Raw genomic sequence first — 23,335 nt, forward strand, 5'->3', positions numbered from 1 at the left:
CGCATGGAAGTCGCCATGTTCGAAACTGGTGCTATTTTCTTGCTGTTCACGTGATCGATTGTAATTTACACAATAATCACGTATTATTATTATAAACAGAAACCTTTAATGAAAATATATTTTAAAATGTATAATCCAATGTAATTTACACGTTTTTCTTCCTTTAGCGTACTTTCATAGAAAGGACTACATGATGCGGAAGAAATCCGTTATTTGGCTGTTGCCAACCTCAATACTTCTCACTAACTCAAGTACAGAAACGGAAGTGGTATGTCGAATATCGGTATATGAGAGTGTGATTTCACATTGTCAGTGACGATCCTCCGGGAATGGGGGAGGGGTGGGATGCAGGAGTCGATCTATAATCAAGAGGTGTTCACCATCCGGATGGTGACAGCCTCACATTCCGGAATACTTTTGCGGGTGAAGGAGGGCAGGCCTTAGGGTGAGGGAGGTTGATTCAAAAAGAGAGAAGAAAATGTGACAATATTTAAAAATTCACCCGCAAATATGCATTTTATTTTATATGTAGTGTACAACAAAATGTGGCTGCCTCAAAATATTTCTGTATTCTACATTCTTCTTTCCCCACTTTTATGCTTCTCTAAGTTGCGGTTTTAGTTTCCCTTGGTGTCTTTGCTGCATAATCCAGCATTTTTGAACGGGATGAGAAGAACATACGAGTGTGTTTTTGGATGAAGTAACTTTAGAGATGTTGAAGTACACTTTTGAGGATACTGGAATGTATGACATTCAGGTGTAGATCGACCACGTTGTGACACGCACATTTGTCATTAGTTACGAGACGATGAGGGGATAGGTGATATTTGAATTCCAAATTAGTTAGCCGCCCCCTGACGGAGTGGTTAGCACATCGCGCTACGACGCCAGGGGTCCCGGGTTCGAATCGTGGCCTGGGCATGAATGTTTGTGAATGTCCATTCATCGATTTCATCATATCATCATCATTCATCCCCATCTTCGCAAATTTGCCATAAGTGGCACAAGAGAGGAAGTAAAATAAAGCAAATCAATCAAACCAAATGAGTTATTCCCATTATTTTTATCTAATTAATAATTATTAATTTAGTCAATCAAATCATATGTGTTAGCTTACTTTCATTATCTATAATAATAAATCATAACACTTTCAAACATCAAATAAATTTAATGATGAAACCCCGGTTTCAAAACGTAATTTATCTCAATGTGTCACATTCTTCTAGCAAGGTTTTTTTTAGTAAAAGATGAGAGACATTTAATCCTTTGGTACGGAACCGTCTTACTCCTGGGGGATAAGATGTAAATTTTGTATTTAATTTTTTTTTTAATTTAGCGTTGCTTTTCTTCAACTTTTGGCTAATCCCAACGATGAGAATGAATGATCGTCAGATGAAATACATGAAGGGACACTCACAAATAACACCCATGCTGGGATTCAAGCCAGAGAACTTCGGTGATGAGTCTGAAAGTCAACCACCAGGCAAGATGTACATTTTTTTTACATACATTCAATAACTTTCAACGTCATAAGTGATACATTGCTTATTCCGCATCTGTTGACAAATGGAATGTTTTTACACCTTGTAGGCTATGTGGATTATTTTTTTTTTCATAAGTTTGCTACACTGTTAGGGTACACGTGCTTTTGTTTACAGAAGGTCTTAAGTTCTATGATTCTCACTTTAGGGATAGAGCCATCAATCCCTGTCCAGGGGGTCGGTGGTCAACTGTTGTTGAACATTTCTTTTTAGAGTGAGTGTGAAAACGATAAAGTTTTAAAAGATGAGTGTAAGTTGCAATTTTTCTATACATTGCCGTTAATTTATTTTAAACAGCACTTACGGTACCTCTTTATGGATGTCGTTCAATTGTTATAAATTGATTGATTTTACTTCGGTTTTCTGTCACTTTTCGCTAATCGCGAAGATGAGGATGACTAATGATATGATGCAATTGAGAAGGGACACTCACAAATAACACCCATTTCCAGGCCGGGATTCGAACCCGGGATGATTGTTACGAGTAACAACACTCGACATGAAGTTGTTTAGGTAAGACTTCTTCAGGTCAATGGATAAAGTTTAATGCCAGTGCCTTGGCGAAAACATTTTACTCCGGTGGACAAATTTTATGGGTTGAGCTTTTTTCGGTGAATTGTGGCTGCTATGAATTTTTCAGGTATTTTGAAGGAATGTACGCAAAATCTGCACCACAAAACATGCAAATATTAGCAACATTAACTAATTATTTATTGATAATATCAGTCATAAGAGCTTTAACATACTTGTAACACCTACTTTTTTACACGAAACGAAATCGAACTATACATAGAACTCAGACACTCACAATTACAATACCAGACAAAAAAAAAATCACATTCCCAAAGTTCGGCTAACTGCATACCAAAAAGTACCATTTCACACAAGCATGCAGTTGTACAATACGTTACCAAATAGTTACAAAAATTTTGAGAGAACCACGCACTTTGAAAGCAACATTTTGCTCTGTTGGGATTTACAGAGCTGTCCTGTCATTGCTCTATTAACGTCCCACAATCGGCAGAAGTGGGGTATGGTTGGTGGACTACTACAATGTGATCCTCCCAGCTAGATCCGAGGGATCCGCTGACCAACGACAGGTGCGGTCCTCCATTCATATTGGGGGTTAGGCGTAGAGCTGACAACTCTGCACGGTAAAAAGACATGTCAAGAAACAGCAAAATGAGACCATGGATGTTCCCAAGGTAAAATATTCCGGAGGTAAAGTAGTCCCTCATTCGGATCTTCGGGTGGGGACTACTTTGGGAGGTCCCTGGAATAAGGATAAGATCTACATTAGGAATAAGGATATTAAATTAGGCTCCTGTAATGTTCTGAACCTTTACCGGCCAGAGGCATTTCAGTGTAAAGTTAATGAGATAGTTAAGTATAAAGTAGATGTAGTAGCTGTCCAGGAAGTTAGGTGGATAGGACGAGGGAATTATAAAACAAAAAATTATACCATTTTATATTTTTGGAACAGGCTTTTTCATAAATAATAGAATTATCTCGGCTCTTAAAACAGTAGAATTTATTAATGATAGGATATCATATGCAGTTTTACAGGGAAGGTGGTGTAAAATTATTTTAATAAACATACATGCACCAACGGAAGATAAAGATGATAATACTAAAGATGATATGCAGAGTTGGAACAGATCTTTGATAAATTTTCCCAGTATGATATGAAAATTCTGTTAGGTGACTGGAATGCACAGATTGGCAAAGAAGAGATATTTAAACCCACGATTTGTAAATTAAGTCTACATGAATTAAGTAATGATAATGGTTTAAAAAATTATTATTTTTGCAACCTCAAAGAATTTAATAGTGAAAAGTACCACTTTTAAACATAAAGATATCCATAAATATACCTGGTCTTCTCCAGATGGTGAAACTTATAATCAGATAGATCATATTCTCATTGTCAAGAGAAGGCATACTAGTAAAATTGACGTTCGAACACATAGAAGTGCTGACTGTGCCAGTGACCATTATTTAGTAATTGCTAAATTAAGAGAAAGACTCGCAGTGATAAATCATAAGCAACAAAATCTAAAAGTTATAAAATTTAATACAGGAAAATTTGCTGATGAAAGAATTAAGAAAGATTACCAAATTAAACTGTCAAATAGATTTGATGTTTTGCAGGATTTAAATGATGATGAAAATATAAATGAAACAGACTTAAATAAGAATTGGGAGCACTTACGTAATGCAATAAAATCAGCAGCTAAAGAAAGTATCATAAACCACGAAAAAGTAAGCCAAGGTTTGATAAGGAATGTCATAATCTAATAGAAATAAGAAATCAGGCTAGCCTCGTTAAATAACTCTGATGATACAAATCTTAGCAATTATAATAGAATAAAGCGAGAAGTTAACCGCACGTTTAGAAGTACAAAAAGAGATTACTTGAAAAGCAAAATTAACGAAATTGAAAAAAATAGCCAAAAAAAATATCAGAGACTTATATAAAGGTGTAAATGAATTTTGAAAGGGGTGGCAACCTTAAGTAAATTTGATAAAAGATAAGGACGGTGATTTTCTAGCTGACCCATGCGATATTCTAAATAGATGGAAGAACTACTTTAATGACCTTTTAAATGTTCATGTAAGAGATAAATCAGAAGTAAATTAAGTGCACACAGTAGAACCATTAGTTCCAGAACCTAACTTGACTGAAGTTAAAGATGCTTTTAAAAGTCTAAAGAATAACAAAGCACCTGGCATTGATTTAATACCCGCTGAGTTAATTAAATATGGTGGAAATTCGTTAATGTGTCAAATTCATAAATTAATTTGTTTAATATGGAATAAAGAAGAAATGAATCAACAGTGGAAAGAATCCATAATTGTTCCTGTGTCTAAAAAAGGTGAGAAAATGAACTGCAATAATTACCGTGGAATTCCTCTACTCTCAACAACATATAAAATATTATCTAACATTATTTTAGCAAGAATAACCTTATATGCTAATGAAATTATAGGTGATTATCAATGTGGATTTAAACGTAACAGATCAACTACAGATCAAATTTTTCACATTAGACAGACACTTGAAAAAAAGTGGGAATATAATCAAAATGTCCATCAGCTATTCGTTGATTTCAAAAATGCATATGATTCGGTCAAAAGAGATAAATTATATAATATATTAGTAGAGTTTGGAATACCTAAGAAGCTTGTTAATATGATAAAAGTATGCACCAGTGAAACAGAAAGTAAAATTCGTGTGGGTATTAATGTGTCGGACAAATTTACAATTCATGATGGGTTAAAACAAGGAGATGCATTATCTCCATTGCTCTTTAATTTTGCCTTAGAATATGCTGTAAGGAAGGTAAAAGAAACTAAAGAAGGACTAAAATTAAATGGTTTGACTCAGTTGTTAGCATATGCAGATGATGTTGACTTATTAGGGGATGTTATAAATACAATTAAGAATAAGGCTAAAATATTTTTCAAAACTGCTAAAGAGATAGGTTTGGAAGTTAACAAAGAGAAAACTAAATATATGCTTACAGGCCGAAACCAAGTGTTAGGTAATAATCAAAATCTAATTATTGATAACAACTCGTTTGAACCAGTTTCCAAATTCAAATACTTAGGAGTAATATTAACAAGTGAAAATGATATGAAAGAGGAAATAAAAAGCAGGCTTAATTCAGGAAATGCATGTTACTTCTCTCTTCATAAAGTTTTGTCTTCTCGTTTAATATCTAAGAAACTAAAAGTTAAAATACACAAAACAGAAATTTTGCCTGTAGTATTATATGGGTGTGAAACTTGGTCCCTTACATTGAAAGAGGAACATAAATTGAGAGTATTTGAAAATAAGATCCTTAGGAAAATATTTGGACCTAAATAGTATGGGGAAACAGGTGAGTGGAGAAGGTTACATAATTTAGAACTACATAATTTGTATTCATGTCCAGATGTTATTCGAATAATTAAATCAAGAAGACGTAGGTGGGCAGGCCATGTGGCATGAATGGGAGAGGAAAGAGAAGTTTACATGATTCTTGTTGGGAAACCTGATGGTAAGAGACCTGTAGGAAGGCCAAGACGAAGATGGACAACGTTGAGATAGACCTAAAGGAAATCGGTAGGGATGGAAAAGACTATATAGATCTTGCTGAAGATAGGGACAGATGGAGGGCTGTGTTGCTGCAGCCATGAATCTTCGGGTTTAAGAAGGCTAGAGAGTTGGTTAGTCATAAGAGCTTCTGTAGCTGCTCAGGGCGTAAGATATCCCTTGCAACTCCCTCCTTCATTCTTCCAGAGTGGCTGATTCAGTTTGTACTCTCCAGCTTTTTGTGGGTTATTGTCACGAGCTTCCGCAGGAATTTCTCCAGGGGAAGGAAGGAAAGTAACATATCCCCCCCACAATAAAACTGCTTCAACTTGTGTTCCTGCAACAACTCTAACAGTATCACTTGTAATTATTAGTCCCTTAAAATAATTAACGTAAATTATTGCGGTCCCGCTCAGGACACCATGGTTATTATCTCTTCGTCACACATATTTCAATCGTGTGTTTCTTTGTGACTTCATCTAATCATAATTCATTCTCATCGTGGCGAGCAGATCAAATAGATAGAAAATCGACGTAAAATAAGAAAATTGCCAATACATCCAGATTTATTCTTGGATAGTATTATCTGATCATAGGTGAACTGCGACGACGGTCCAATGAGGGTCACCATCAACACGTGCCAGAGCGTCACAACATGATAGGATGGGTCATACAATAGATAGCTAATGGTAGCGGGCAGAAACAGAAGTCTCCAGGTAGGTGAAGACGTATTCTCTGGCGCCCTGATGCTTCTCAGTGCAGTGCCCGATGCATCTCCTGAATGGAACCCGTTCGGACGAACGCCTCAACTGCCACCATTTGTGTCCGAACAGGCCTACGTTCCAGGACAGACTAATTGCCAGACTTGCAGCTGCCTAAGCATGGGAGACTTCTGCGCATGGGAATCAGGTAGGATTGCCAACTGATATTAGTAGATACAATATGTGTCACCCTGTACATTATTTTCTGAAATGTTGTCCTGTTAAAAATACTTTTCTATTGACAGTTCTCTGTGTGTGCTGAAATATTTATACTTAATATAGTACATAGCAACACGTTGTAAATTATTCAATAGAATAGAGAAATTAATAGTAGTATACCCTGCCCCAAGATCTCTGGAGCAAGCAAGTAGTGACGCGAGACGGCTCCACCAATGACCACGTGAGAGGGAACTGTATTGCGTGAAGGGGAGGAAAGCAACTGCAGTTACCAGTAATTGCAACAGTGTTTACTGCTTCACTCTGCCCACTCGATCTCCTCTCTTTGCCGATATGAGCGGCAATGCTCCAGCCGGGACAGAATATGGCAAACCCGGATATCGAAATATTTGTGGCAAGAATGTTTTGGCCTAAGATTGTTTTAGCCCAAGCAAGAGAGCTTTACCTTAATCAAAATACATTTGATTTGTTATAGAACAGCGGCCACAATTGACAACTCCCCTCGAAATCCTTATGGGGTCGTGGGGACGAAGGGTCGAGGGCAGTGGTGAACAATTTGTCCAAAACAAGGGTAGCAGAATCTTGATTTATGGATTCATTAGGTTTATTTCTGGCAACCTACAAATATACATATGCATACATACACAAACATGGAAATTGACGGGGTCCCGGGTTCGAATCCCGCTCGGGCTTGGTTGTTTGTGAATGTCCATTCATCAATTTCATCACTCATCCCCATCTTCGCAAATGAGCCAAGAGGCACAAAATGAGAAGTAAAATAAACTAAATCAATCAATCAATCAATGGAAATTGACGGGGTTAATGGGTGGGTGGTTGTCCTCAAGCTTACGCTGTCGCCCTCCGTGGGGGAGTGGTTATCACAGCGTGCTATGAATCCATGTGTCATTGGGTCGAATCCCGGCCTGGGTATGGGTGTTCAGTGTGAGTGTAACTCCATCAATTTAATCGTATCATCACTCATCCTCATCTCAGCGATTATGCAAAAGTAGCAGATAAGCGAAGTAAAATATACCTAATCAATCCATGAATCAAGATTCTGCTACCCTTGTTTTTGACACAGTGTTCACGGCCCTCGACCCTTCGTCTCAAAGACTCTTCTTCAGAACAATATAAACCACTTTAGATCGTTTTAACGTATAAACAACAATAGTGGAACAAAATCAAGTAAATAATAAACATTCTAAATACACGGTGTAATTAGCGGATTTAGCGGGAGGGGCACGGGGGCAAGTGCCCCTTCCGAATGAGAAGACTAAATATATGAAAAGTTATGATATCATTATTTCCCAACAAACGAAAAATGTTCGAACAACACAAGGCAGAAACGTTTCGTGACTTCCTTGGGTGATATTCTTTTCCGGACAGACAAATAATAAAATAAAGTTTTTGCAGAAATTAATTAATGGGACTGGATTTACTAGACACTGGCATGTGCTCCACCGAAAATCGAATAAAGTACATCTTTGTTACAAAACAATAACGTTTATACTACGGCATTGGGAGGCCTTCAGAGGATAAAATATGGAGACAGAGATTCTATGCAAATTTACACTAATGAAGATCACGAAGAAATATATATTATAAAATCTCTCTCTCTCTCTCTCTCTCTCTCTCTCTCTCTCTCTCTCTCTCTTTCACTAGCGCGCACCCTCCCCCCCCCTACCTCAGATACACACATACAAATATTCAGGTATTTCCGATGTTTGTGACAGTTTTGCCCATGAAAATGAATTCTCGACATTCATTCTTTCCTTTCTAAATCATTGCTAATTCAAGTACTGTAAAACTGATTCTGGTTCACAAAAAGGGCTAACATTGTCGGCTTGTTGATCGATTGATTGAGTTGGTGTTTTAAGTCCACTTTATGCACAGTAAGGCTAATCGGTACTGGGCCTACAGTTTAAAATGGGATCCGAACCACTATTTGCCTCCTCCGGGAATCGAACCCGGGCCACTTGGTTACAAGGCGACGCCGATACTACTGCGCCATCGGGAATGACACTGTTGGCTTGTAAACAAGGTCCCAGGTTCGATTTCCAGTGCAGACACGAGACACAGTGGATTTGAGCAGTCTCAATTAGCTTATGTGAACGCACAGTAGGCCTAAAACAAACTTCGGCAAACTTAAAAAAGAAAAAAAAATACGCTAAGAAAATATGCTTTGCATTTAGTATGTAAAAAGTCTACATATTATATTTCCAACGTTACATCCTATCATGCACTTATTCTGGTCTTACGCATATTCTGTGAACCCCGAGAAAATAAATCTAGATCCGCCTGTGTACGGACAGAGTCTATATCGGTACTTACCTAGTGGATTCATTTCTTCGTGAAGTTCAACGGAAGTCCCCTGTCTTGAGTGTCGCTCGGTGGGTCAGCAACCACTTCGCTGGAGAGCTCACTGCACAATGAGGTGTTTGTAAAACGCTCGCCACGTGAGCAGCGCATTGCATGTGTCAACGTGTATTCATTTAAAAAGTCCCACTTATTCGACGGTGGGTGAGAAATTTGCCCCTCGCCCACTCATATCAACAGAGCCTTTGGGCCTATTGTTTTCTAAGAGGAACAATAGCCACTGACTCATGTTCGATGAACGATAGTTGTCGAAGACATAACAAGCATGTTCCAAGAGAGTTTGGTGACGCTTACAAAACTTAATCAATCTCTTTGTGCAAAGTACAACAACAATTCCTAGAGTCAGGGGTGTTCAGAGCGGGTGATGATTCATGCTACGTCATGAAAACATTTGGAGGTGGGCAAAAATAATTGAACCTTCATATTACAATGAACAATAAATTATATAATATGTAACTTATCATGTAACATACATGTCCAGGTCGGAATTCGAACCCGGTTTCCCTGGCGTCGACATAGACAGAGGTGCCCATAAGGAGATTTGGGAGGGGTTGTTCCCCCTTCAATAAATAAAAAAATAAACATTTATATATTTTTCCAAAATATATGTAAAACATTTACACCTTAAAAGCACCATATTTAATTCATTACATGAAGAAAAGAAAGTATTTAGGGGAATCCAAGGGAATTGTAATGGGTAATATGTGTTATTTGGGGACAATATCAAACTCTTAGACATTAAACCTTAAATTGACACGTCGATTCTGGGAGGATTGACAATTAAAGTTTTGGGGGGAGGTCAATATCCAACTCTTGAATATCAGTGTTAAGTCTTAGACTATGGTTGGTATTTTAGTTAGGAGAGATTGAGCATTAAATTGAGGGGTATCCAATTCTTACGTATTACTATTGTCTTAGACTGTTGCGGAAATTCTGGTGTGGGCGCTGAGAATTAATTATTTGTGTTGGAGGAGGCAATATCCACTCTTCAATATAAACAGTGAGACTAAAATTGTCATTGGAACTTTGGTGGGAGGATCGAGTACTAAATTTAATGGGAGGGGGGTGATATGTAGTTCCTGATAAAGAGTTAAATTTTTCTTTGGGGGGGGGAGAGTTTGAATATTATATTTTCTGGTCTATATTATACATTATAGCGATATGATATCCACATGTTTTCCACGCTGAACGTGCGAAAAGAGAACTTGGAAAAGAGTAAATATTGCGGGATCCTAAGAAAGTATTGACACCTCATTAAATTACTAATTCTTGAAAGCATGCAAAGAAATGGATGCAACAATTTTCTTGATCGCTTTGCTGGCAATGGTGTGTTGTGAAAATGGGTGTTTGGTTTTTTAGTGAGGTGAATATGAAGTTTTATGCTACAGCTGCATTACAAGACATGGACGATATTCTCGATATTGAGAATATAATGCTTAGTGTTGTTATACTGCTTAACGTAAAGCACGTGCATCGTTTGGATGATGCACTTCTATTATCAATATTATTATATTATTTAATCCCTGCATGCTGTAATAGTTGTACTAAGTGTACTTCACATAGTTACACCTTGCACTTTACCCAATAAAATAGAGAGTAATATCAAATTCGAATATCTAACTTTTTGTCACAGAACAATTTTATTTTAACCTGTGAAATTTGCACTGAATATAAAACTCCATGCATTTATTGCTATGAATTACTAAGATAATTATATTTACCGCAATCAGAGGTGGCGATTTCTTTGAAGGAGGAATCTTAATATTCTTACCATGAACTTAGGAATTTCTTACTAGGGTTCTGTAATGTCTCGTGAAATAATAATTGAATCGGTCACACGGCTACAGCATGTTGCTTTGTTTGCCAAGGTTGAATTTTCTATTTGAAGTTGAGTAACAATTTGTGTTAAATACTCAAATTGTCGGTTTAATAAATATTTTTCTCCACTCACAAACACTGTTTAAATGCACATTTATATAATTTAATTCATTACATTTAACTGATCCCTCCTGTGGGTAACTAAAGAAAGTGCGGGAGTAAAGGCGGCCAGGGACGTGGTGCTGATCACATCACCCCCCGCCTTCGGCCGTGATCAAGAAAGTGTAGGGTCCTAACTCCAAACCCCTGTACGTCTTCACGTCGTAGTGCAAAACACAGGGGAGCACTCTATTTATTTTTTTACCTTTTTTAAACAATCAATGTGCTGACTTTCCGTTATTTTGATAATTAAACAATTAAAAAATATATGTACAGTTTAACATGGTATTGTATTCAAATAAACATTTATTATTAGGTATTCATCCAAACTATTTGAGGGGGAAAATGCATCCATGGTCTTTAGGTGATGGGCACCCCTGTTTAGGGAAGTGGAGCAGATCAAGTAAAGCTAAAATAAAATATACTTTCAGGAGACACGTAATTAAATACTTTATGGGGATTATGACATGATTTGGGGGGAACGCGCTATTGGCCTTGGGCACCCCTGGATATAGTTGTCGAGATGATTACTAGAATGAGGACGAAAATGACACATATACTCGTACCATATACAGGAGTGGTAAATCTATCCCTGGGTTAAACCGAATTTGCCCCTTATGGATCATTTGAGTTATCTACTCTGTTTCCTCTAGGAATTTAGAGAATCTGTTTGGTGCAGAGGGGAGCTATTGTCGTGGTTCGGTTCGGATTACTCGTGAAACTGTAGATATAGTCTAATTTAGCACATGTGTGAAAAAGACTTGAATATAATGTATATATTTACAAATAATTTGGCCACAACGCTTGTCTCCTCAAAATAATTTGTGTGGTGGAACGTCACAGGCTTTGGGGAGAGGGGTATGGTCACCCCGCGTATGGTATCATTAATTGGTGATGGTAATGTAGTAAGAAAACTGGATATGTGAATATTATTTCATTTCGAATAAGTCTTTTATTTCTGTGTACGCGTGTGGGACGGGTGAGTAAAAAGTAAATCAAATATCACTTCTCAGAAGATATTCCTGTAATTCTCAAACGAAGGTGGTTATCCTAAATCTGAAGAGATCGTAATGTTACATGACAAGGCAAATTTACTTTGCTTCAAAATGATAACATGACAGTAGCATTGGATTCAGGCCAATAGCTTAAAAAAATACACAGACGATTGTGTAAGTGATCAAATTGGATTAGAAAAGACCCGAAAACCTGTGACGTAATTTAATTTTTACGTGTATCCATTCCTTCATTAACGGACAAACTTGCCAAATTTAGAAAAAAAACAAGCTAGATTTCCATTTACTAGGTAACCGCGGAATGCTACATTTTCACATGACTAAGATTATTGGTTCTAGATTTCTAACGAATTGCAAATGAAGGTAATTTATATCATATTTAATTTGCCTTTGAATCCAAATTCATTACACAAAATGTTAACAACCTGCTTGGTGACCCAGCGCGTTAAGTTGTCGACTTTCGATCTGGCCACCGAAGTTCCTGGGCTTGAATCAGTGGCAAGGCATGGGTGTAATCTTGCGAGTCTCATCGTCACTCATCCTCATCGCCGCAAATTCCCAAATTCTGCAGAAGATGAACACAAAATAACAAAAATAATTATTTTTTTATCTTTGTGGCTTTTATAGATTCATAAATAGCCAAATCGATGTAAATATTTTTTTCTTAAACTTATTATTTTCTACTCACAGTGTTTTTCTACTTTTCATGACTACGAATATGTCCCTTCGGTGGGGATTTTTGTCAATTTTTGATTCCCGCTGACGAACAAAAGAACAGATCGATCGAGATAACAATGCTTCGTTATGTCAGCCAGCACGGAGTGTTATTTCAGTTCACATTATTGTATCTGTGGTAGTTTCCGAGCAATGGAAATATATCGTATGGTTTTATTGTTGGCGTGAACAGACAAATTTGTGCATATTCATTTCTCGTTTTGCTTCTATATTACAATTTGCATCCATATTTTAAATATTTATTACATATTTACATACATGTTTTGCAGTTGTCAGTGCAAATCGATCCGCCCGATAGACAGCATAAAACGTTTATTATCATATTTTTACCTATTTCGGCTAATTACGTTGCTACTCTATTTCTTTTGTTAACCGCCACAGCTGGTCTTCAGTCAATTAACAACAGACGCCAAACCTCTCTTGGAAACAAATTTTCAGAATAAAGAAGGGTGTCTAGAATAAGCAAGATAACTTGTTGGGAGGGCTACTTACAGTAATGTATTTCGAGAAATAAAACTTAACTTCAAACAACCAAAAGCAGATAGATACCTGTAAGACTTGCAACACCTTGAAAATGAAGATTGAAGCAGAAGAAAATGATTATCTCAGACATGAAAGATATACACATCAAACTTCTGCGGACAAGACTTGAAGTGAAAGATTAGATATCCTAATATCCCAAGAGAATACAAATGTCAAATGTGAAACATTTGATCTCCAACAGTGTTTACCTACACCAGATTTAAAGACTTCTGGAGCATTTGACAAGAAACTCCAATGGACCTACAATTAAACCATTAAACTCAGACAACGAACGGAAGATGTGTGGCATGAAGGCATTTCTGACTGTGGAGCTAATCAGATTGGATCTTGTATTTACAAACACCTGAAGAACCTTCCATCTGAAGTTGCTTACAATGTTTTGTATTCCGATACCTGAGGGCGACAGAATCGAAACTCACACGTTTCTGCCATGTTCCTAACGCCACACTCTCAGATGCCGGTAAGCGCAACGATCGACCACAAGCTCATGATATCAGGTCAAGTAACGAGAGTTCCTTGAATTTTAAACTCTTCTAAAGGGGCCGTTGTGTTGAGAAAGAAAACCGAAAATTGAACACCTTTCAAAAGTATTCATGTGGAATGGTTACAATATTCTTCAAAGGATTTTCGAACGTTTCACATCAAACATTCTCTCAAGAGAAACAGCCATTTTCAAACCATGTATCTTAATCAAACAGACATGCATTCAAATCACATCACTCTTCATGCCATAACAGACAAACCTGTGCCTATTAGAATGGAGAAAAAGAGAAATCTACTTTCTTTCTTACCATTAATTTCTCCAATGTTCCATCCATTCTAATAACACTGGGGAACAAAATTGAACTTTATCTTTTGCACACGAGGGAAAACGTTTTGCGCTTAATTCAAATGTGTAAGTAGTTTTTCTCCATCACTCACAGTTTCTTTTGACACCCAAGTTAAGTCTGTAATATGTTTGTGTATCTTTACATACATACATGACACTATTCAACTTAACTAAAATGTGAGAGTTGTTAACTTCATTCTGCATTTTTCACTTGGAAAATCCCTCTTTATCATCCAACAGTAATCAGTAAGCATTCTTGCCCTCTATTGTCCCTGGTACCTCTTTTCCATGTGAGAGAAGTAAATCATGATGGAAACGCCATCTTTGTATGACTGTAACAGTTCACCCACAATCGAATGGTAGTTCGGAACTTCACGATTTCCTAAAACGTTCATACACAATGCTTTTAAATTAACTTCACGCTGAACTTTTAATTCCGCTAAACAGGTATTCAAATTTATTATTCGTTATCAAAATTCTAATTTGGGAGCACACAAAAATTCTTTCCTTGATTTTATCGTCCTAACAAGAGGAAATTTTCCCTTCAAATAATGAACACCAGCAACATTTTTGTCCATCGCATTAACGAAGTTTTTGAAAAACCCCTCCCTAACTTGATATGCAGTGGAGGAAGAAGAATCATATCAGAGATGACTAGTGAGGGATGTACTACATTTTGACTGTCCAGGTGTATGTGATTCACAATTTGGCCATTTTTTTTCTTCTTGCAATGATTTATCTTGTCTCTGCTGTCCCACTCGCACAAAAAACAGCAAATTTTAGTATAGTCGAGCTTCAAAGCCATTAACAAAGCAATTACTTTTAAATCGAAGCATATGATCCAACAATACTTGTCACACTGATCTTTTAACAGTATTTTCATATTTTGATGCGTTTCCATCATGTTAGTTGTACAAACTAAAGGTACAGAAGGACATATTTTTCCCATTCTGCAAGAGAACAGCCTTCAAACTAGTTTTCGAGGAATAAGTGAATAGTCTCCGCTATATTGTTTTATATTCATAAACAAATATTTCAATCATATCGGAAAAATTATTACAATACACTATCGTTTCCTCTGGAATTAAAATCTTCAAACTCCCTTCCTGTCGGTTACGAAAGAAACACACTTCGGTGCCTTTCTGAAGGAGATTCCAGCCTTGCAGCCTAGATCCCAAAATTTCGGCTGTTTCTTTCGCAATTTCAAATCCCGTTCATAGTTGTTTAATTCACCTTGTGTTAACACATGAGGTTCACAGAAAGAGGCTTCGAAAGTAGAATGATCTTGCTTCTCATTTTGAACTTTAGTAGCTGCCTAATGTTCCCATTCATCTTCTACAGTTAGATATGTATGGGGATATGGTACAGGTACTGGCCTCACAGCAGATGGCAAAATTGGTTCCTTTACTTTTTATTTGCATTCACTACTTACTCCATTTACATTTGAAAAACAGAAATATCAGTCTGATGTAAAATCTCGTAGTTCAAGCTAATACATTCCATTTCCATTGATGTCGCGTCAAATACGAGGTTCACCCCTCCCTCCTTTCAATGTGATTCACCCCTCGCACACAATAAAATTTGCGTGCTTCATTCTGCATTCATAAAGGTCAAATTGTTTGTGCTCACCTTCTGTTCGAAATCATTTAAAATATTGTTTTACATACATTACTTATTACAGAAAAAATACTTAAATTCGGAAAAAGCAATACTTAAAAATGTCACTGTACAAAAACTGTGGGTGATAGAAAAATTCTGAGTGCATATATGAATTCAGCATAACATTTTACATTAGAAACACATGTTCGTGTGCCAAAAACTGTGCTCTCCAGTGTAATGATCTCAAACATTCCAATTTAGTTTATATTGATCCTGCTTTAAAAGAAATGGAAGAGGAGGAAATGTAAACTGAAATATTCTTAAGGTTATCTGTTAACATAGTAGCTCAAATGTATTACCCTTTCTGATCAATTTTATTTTTCTTTAAAAAAGTATATTTCTGTGTCATGGCACTGAATGTTGATGGTCATAATCACTTAAGTCATGTTGTAACAGAGCACATATTCACCTAAGTCACAAAATCAATTAAAAAATATTATAAGTACAATTTTATATTGGGTATGTGAAAATATACTATACACTTGTTACGATCCTGGTAATTTTCTTACCCTTACTCCAGTAGTCGTGGACATCAAGATTCTAATGGTCTTCAATAAAACCCATCTCAAGGTAGGTTTAAGAAGAATCTAACCAAGGTTGTATAGTTTATAGGTAAATGTTTATTATTTCACTCGGATACTTACAACGGGAATGCAGGTAACCCGAAAACCGGAACTTTGAGTATGGTTTCTCGTAGTTAAAATTATACTAGCTTGAAGATCAACACTAAGGTGGCCCAAATCTAGGTTTTACAGAAGAGCGGCGTAAACCTGTACAATTCTTCCTAGACGTGGAGTTATCACCTGAGATGGCCAATCTAGGTTTTGCAGAAGAGCAGCGCAAACCTATTTCACTTCTTCCTAGATTGGAACCGTTCCTACTTGGCCAGTCTAGGTTTTACAAAAGAGCGGCGTAAACCTGTTTCACTTCTTCCTAGACTGGAACTGACCTCTTTACAAGCCAAAATTCGTCGTATTTATAATCAAGTTTCCAGCCTCGAACTCCGACCTTTAGGTAAATTTCTGATACAATATTCTGAATTATAACACATAAATATTTGGAATATACATAGTTTTGCTTTGAGTAATTTACAAAGAAAGTTTACATATTCATTTGAGTTAACAACTATTTCTTTAACGTTGATAAACTTCTTACATTTTGGAAAATTACAAATTTAAACGTTCCGCCATTACCTAATCACAATCTGGATAGTTCATTATCAATGGTAATCTCTGATTGGCGATTTTATATTTACATCATATTAATATGCATGTTGCGTTAAACGAACTGACTTCATTAGTATATTACATAAAGGTTAATTCATTAGATCATAAGCACTCTAATTGGTGAGTTCACGTTTACGTCACAAACTGAGTCATACAACATGTAAATTTATAAACATTATTAAGAAATCAAGGTGATACTAAATCTTTTTCCTTTCAACATGTACATTTACAATTATAATGCAAAGTTACGAAAATGTGCAATAACGTAACAGGTTCCCCCTCTGTAGTTATAAAAAAAATAAGTAATGAAAGTGAAATAAATTTTCATTTTCTAAATTCTTATCATTTTAAATTATACAATTTCATTTTAATCTCAAATCTATCAAACTCAATCTTAATTCTCTGAGAACTTCCACATATTTCAGATTAGAAAATAAAATAGTTATTTTTTTTTTACTTGTGAACACAACTAACGTCCATTATTACAAATTAAAGAGAATAAAATATTTAGTTCTTTGAACAAATAACCACGTTACTTCCGAATTATTTAAACTCAAAATAGCAATGTTTCATAAACACTATGAACTTGTAACAACAACATTAGAGATAACATATTCAAGATTATATTTGTAACTTTTCACTTAAGTACAATTCCTAAATTCAACTTCATATTTTAACTTTAACAGAACTTATGGAATTTTACAAACGTCATACCATTCTCAACTGTTATTATGTACCATATTCTTTATGATTTCGAAGGTTTCATATCTAAATTAGTTAACATACTTAAGTTAATTTCATAAATAGATTTTAATTAAACGCAACAGTTTTAATGACTTATCGAACAACTGCAACTATAAAACATCATACACTTTCAAATTAATTAGTTTCTTCACATTTATCAGAATGAACATATAGAAATATAACACTTAATTTCATTGAACAATCTATATTATAATACTTAGTTCACATTTGGGAAAATGTGATACAGAACAACTATCTTCCCTTACGAAAAGTTTACTATAAAGGTTATCTGTTATATGGTAAAATTTTTAAATAGAAAAAGTATTTCCTATGAATATCTAATCTTGTTTATCTAATAAGACTTTTCAAAACAATTTGGCTTTAACTATCATCTTTTTAAGTTTATAGGCATAATAGTTAACAAAATTATTTGATTCATCATAATTATGAACCATACTTTTCCAAAAACCTTTGATCTGGCAATCATCTGAAACTCAAATTAATAGGAAATTCTAATTCTCTCATTAGTTCTTAGTCCATTCTCAAGACTTAGCCCTTATAACAGTTTCGACCCTTATTTATTTGCGTAGCGCAAAAGTAACATCAGATATATACTCATTCTTTCAGGCTAGACCATTCAGTATTACTTAATGACCCTTTTAATGTCACAGTACAACATTAACTTCAGAGATTCTCACATTCCTTTAACATTAGATAATTCTCTATGAAATTTGACCTTTCTTATAAACTTTTACAATTAAAGTCACTTTTGCTAGCACTCTGAGGCCTCTGCCTCTTAAATAACAATTTCCTCCTTAAATTGTTGTAACAATTTATTTTCTATCCTCGGAGAGTAAGGGAATTAACCTTTCCTCCTGGCAACGTTTCTTAGGCTCACCATGCATCGACGCTTACAGGACTTATGGAAACATCCTCAGTTTCCTTGGTTCTGTTTATAAGGTATTCCTGTTCCTTTAGGTATTCTTCTATTAACTGTCCATCTTTTATTATGTAAAATCTCTGTCTTCCTGCTTCTAAGTTCGCCATATGCCTTTTCATGAATGGTTTTCCCAATACTAGGTCCTTATCCAAATCTCGGACTACTTGTATATATACTGTGTCTTCAAACACATATTCTCGTACTTTAAAACGGATCTTTCTTTATCCCATTATTCTAGAATTTCCCATTCTAGGAAAATTCAGTAACATTACTTCAGGACACTTCTTAAGTATAAGTCCCGGTAATCTGTCTCGCAACTTAAGCCAAACTTTATAGTTTATTATAGTGCATTCACTCTCTGTATCTAGAGTGCACTTCATTTTCAATCCTTAAATTTCGGAGATTATCTCAAATTTCCTTGACAACTTCATCCCTTTATATTCAGATTCTTCTACCATTTTCCATTCTTCATCTTCTACTTCTAATTCTATATGTAATACTTCTAAAGGATCTTCTGTAAGGAATTTATCTAAGCTCTCACTTTTTCCCGACATAGTTTCCCCTTCCGTTTCAAATGAGAGAGCTTCATTTACAACTAGGACGAGTTTGAATTCTGAGTGAGGAGCATGGAACTTCCCCATGCAGGAGCTACTGGGTATAACTCCGTCTGTATTCCTCAGTTTGGCAGGCAATTTCTTTCCTCTTGCCAGAACTATTGAAGTTCCGGGACCGGTTATCGTGGAAACGGGATTGGTTCCAAGATTGTCTATTTTGTTGACCTTTATTATTATTATTATGGAAACTTCTCCTTTGATAAGTTCTTTGGTTTCCATTTTCATACTTATGCCGATTCCGAGTTGGTTCATTCTTCCCTTCATTCTCATCACTAAATCTGGTTGTAACTAGTTGAATTTGCCTAACTCTAGGTTAAAACTGTCTTCTATCTTCCATCTTGGAGTTATCTCCTCCATTTGTCTCCAGTTGTTCGGAAGCTCCATATCGACTAAGGTAATTGGCTAATTGTTCCATAGTCTTAGGATCTCGTGTCAATACCAATTGTCGAACTCTTACTGGAAGTTGGCTGATGATTATGTTAAATACTTCATCTTGGTTTACTACGTCTACCAAATTGCAGTAATTCCCATAGACATCTCAGCAGTACTCTTCTAAACTCAACGCAAGGGACTTCTATAATCTCTTATTCCTTAATAGCTGCATTTTCCGTTGTTTAGCCTCTAAAGAAGCATATTGTTTCCGAAATGCATAGCAAAATTGATCAAAACTTTTCCATTTTCGTTCATTGGCTATGAGCCATGATTTAGCCTTTAATGTCATTAATGAAGGTAAAATCTTCAACCTGTAAGATTTTGAAACTTCCATTATATCCAGGTAAGTTCTTAAACCTTCGATATATCGTTCAACCGAAACTGAATTTATCTCTCCAGAAAATTTCTCCAAGGCTTTTATATCTGCAAGTTTAAAATTCCCATACTTAGGTTTCCTACAGTTGGTTCTCGTATCCTCCTCTGAGGGGTTATCGTAGAATTATTGGGACTTTTTCACTCTCTTTGATTGTCAGCTCCTATTCAGTTCCGAATCCTCCTCGGATGTTTCACTAGAGGACGTGTGGTTACTTCTATCAGGATATCTCCTCTTAGACATGCTGGCGTTAGGAGTAGCCAAATCTTCAGAGTAAATCCTCTGACTTCTTTCCACTGGATCCATACCTAAAGGCAATCATTCCAACTTTGTAGCCAAATAATTTATTTCACTAGAGGTTTTATAAAACTGCCGTTGTACCTATTTTATTTCGTCTTCTATTTCTTTCAATCTTTAATTTTTTTCTTTCATCAAACTCTTTGTAGTCTCGAGTTGTAGATTTTCAAACAGGCTTGCTAATTCGTCTCTTTAGCTTCTCTCCGATTCTTTTCCTTATCTATCTCTTCTAGCAACTCTTTTTGGTTTGCGTTCATTTGTTCTTTTACTTCTTGACATTTTCCTTGTTCAATTTTTTCCATTTCAGTCTTCATTCATATTTGGTATTCTTCAACGGTTTTGAGTAACTCATTCATACTGATCTTACACTCCAATTTTACTTCTTCTATTAATTATTTCATTTCCTGCCTTTCTTTCTGCCTTTCCTCTTTGTGTTTCTGTCTGTTTTCTTCATCTTCTTGTCTCTCTTTCTGTCTCTTCTCTTCATCTTTCTGTTTTTCTTTCTGTCTCTTCTCTTCATATTCTTGTTTATTGGCCTTGAGCCATTCGAGAATACTGCTGATTGACTCAAGATTACCTTGGCAAACTTAGCATTTAAAATTTGTTCTGTCAAAATGTTCACTTGGTGGATCCATACCTAAACAACTCAAATGGAAGAGACACTTGCATTATTGGCATTTGACTGTTTCTTCTTCAGATTTGGAGTCATTAGTGCAGCACTTTGTAGCAGCCATATTTGATTTTCTTTGTTCACCCCTTAAAACCCTTTTTGACATGATTAAATGCTATTACTTATAATGTTACAATAACTGATTTTTCCAACACTTTTCTAATTAAAGTTTTTTTCTTGTAATACTCTCCAAACTCGCGAAGCCTCCAGGCCGTTGTGCTAATAGGAATATGGTACTCGAACAACGTCGGTGGTCGTAATCGTCAACTGTCGCGATCTTCACGATGTAGTGGTCAGGATTTCTCAGCTATCGGGCTTCAACGTTGCTACGCCAAAAAGAAACTGTTAGGCTTCTACGATGACCTTTCAGCAGAATTTTAGAAATCAAGTAGTTTAGATCACGAGAAACACATTTTATATTGTATCACGAATAAAAGAAGACATACACAATTAAGGGGGTAGGATAACTGTAATGAAAAGTCGAGAATTGCCTACCAGAAAATGAAACATACAAATATATAGTGCTAGCAGTGCGGGATATGCAAACCTTAAAATTCCGCAGTGCGAGGAAGGGCGGGGATGAGCAAGCCTATAAGAGACCTTTCCATGCTTATTACATGAATATATGAAAATCGCGCCCATACAAAAATCTCTGTAAATCGCGATCAGCTTAAGTATTCATTCCTAGCGACTACCTGGTCACCATGCGTCACGGACCAACTGCTCCCCATGAGTCACGTTCCACCGCAGATGAACGCCAGGAACTATGCATTGGGATTTCCCCCCCCCCCCACTTTATCCTTTCCAGCTTTTTATTTATCACCCTCATTACTGCTCTAACTTTCCCAGTGTTCAGTTCAGTTCGTGCGCCTTGGGTGTTTATGTTGTTATATGTTCGATATGGAAATGACAACGACCAGCTACGGTAAGCCATGTGCCCACTATGAAGAATACTCGTATATGGTAATGAGAACCAAAGAAGACGGGACTGTGATTTGGCGTTGTTGAAAACAGAGATCAACGCGTTGTTGAGGAATGATTAAGAGCAAAGACTGTAATGTACTTAGTTCAAACGAGCATCAATGTGGAGCTCTGGATGACGCTCGCTTAGAAGTACAGAAGATACTAAATAAGACGAAGAAGAGAGCACGAGAGAAAGATACTTCGATTTCTACAATATATTCAGAAGAGTTAGGTGACCTGCATAATCGAGGGTATGGTTTTGTCACGGAAATGCCAGAACAGCAAGTAACGAAGAGGACGTTATACAACAACCGGGCCAAATTGCAAGGAAATCAAAATGAACCAATCTCAAGAAGTTGATCTACAAGCAGAAGTACTAACTATGAATGACGGTAGCAGTTTTCTTTTAACCGACGATAACTTAGGAAAAAGGATCATAGCTTTCAGTGGAAAAGCAGGAAGAGAAGTTCTAAAGAGTAAACAAGACTTTTTATGTGGATGGGACCTTTAAAAACTGTAGCAAGTAATTTTCTCAAATACACGATTTATGCAGACTTTGGAAGTTCAAAGAGTAAAACAAACATATATCCAGTGGCCTTTGCATTCATACCAAACAAAAGAGAAGGAACATACATACGTCCTTTTCGTAATTAACTTGAACATATTCCCCAATGGATTCCTAAAAATGTTACCTTTGATTTTGAACCAGCAGCGATTTCTGCACTAAAAGTTGTGTTCCCAAGCTTTCTGAGCTTTTCGACTATTTTTTGGAGAGGTGGTTAGAAAATTGTGAAGTCCCGGTCAGGCTTTGAACTTGCTACAGACGGCGCCATCGAACCACAAACGCTGTAGAAGGCTGGCACAAAAAAATTAATAATATGCTTCCATTGGAAAGGCGAACCCTAAAATTAAAGACGTGATCGAATGTATGAAGACAGAAGCAGAAAACGCAGCGTGTGCGTTAATGAGGATAGAGGTAAGTATGGAAGGCAAACGAAGGAAAACAACCAACATGAAACTGGACAAAAGGCTGGAAAAACAGTAAAAATGTACGAAGAGGACGGTGACATGAGAGCTTGTTTGAAAGCAATATCCTACATTAAAAAACTTGAGTAAATGGAGTAAAACTTGAGTTCATGGCCCTAAAGTTAGAAGTATAGAAATAAAAATGTACATAATGTAAGTAGTAACTTATAAAAATAATCCAATATTGACCATGCTTATAAGGTGATTTTTAACACTCCTAAATGAACTCATAAATTTAAAATTTAAAAAAAATTAATCAATATTGATGATGCTTATAACCTGATTTTAAACACGCATAAATGACAAAAAAAAATACTTTTGCTATTTTGCCAGTCCAAAGACTGGATAAAGTGTGATGGGA

General features: G+C 36.2%; 1 protein-coding gene across 1 annotated transcript in view; it reads right to left on the minus strand.

Annotated features, from left to right (window-relative positions):
* LOC145982677 (uncharacterized) overlaps positions 1 to 8,970 on the minus strand; it is a 93,677-nt gene extending 84,707 nt beyond the window's left edge. Inside the window, exon 1 of the mRNA XM_083116047.1 lies at positions 8,889 to 8,970. Within this exon, the coding sequence (XP_082972173.1) occupies positions 8,889 to 8,901 (13 nt within the window). The 5' untranslated portion in view covers positions 8,902 to 8,970. The remainder of the gene's footprint in view (positions 1 to 8,888) is intronic.
* Between the last annotated feature and the right edge of the window lie 14,365 nt (positions 8,971 to 23,335).

Source organism: Lepisma saccharinum, unplaced genomic scaffold (assembly GCF_977018435.1).
Source record: "Lepisma saccharinum unplaced genomic scaffold, izLepSacc3.1 HAP1_SCAFFOLD_311, whole genome shotgun sequence".
Classification (NCBI taxonomy): Eukaryota; Metazoa; Arthropoda; class Insecta; order Zygentoma; family Lepismatidae; genus Lepisma; species Lepisma saccharinum.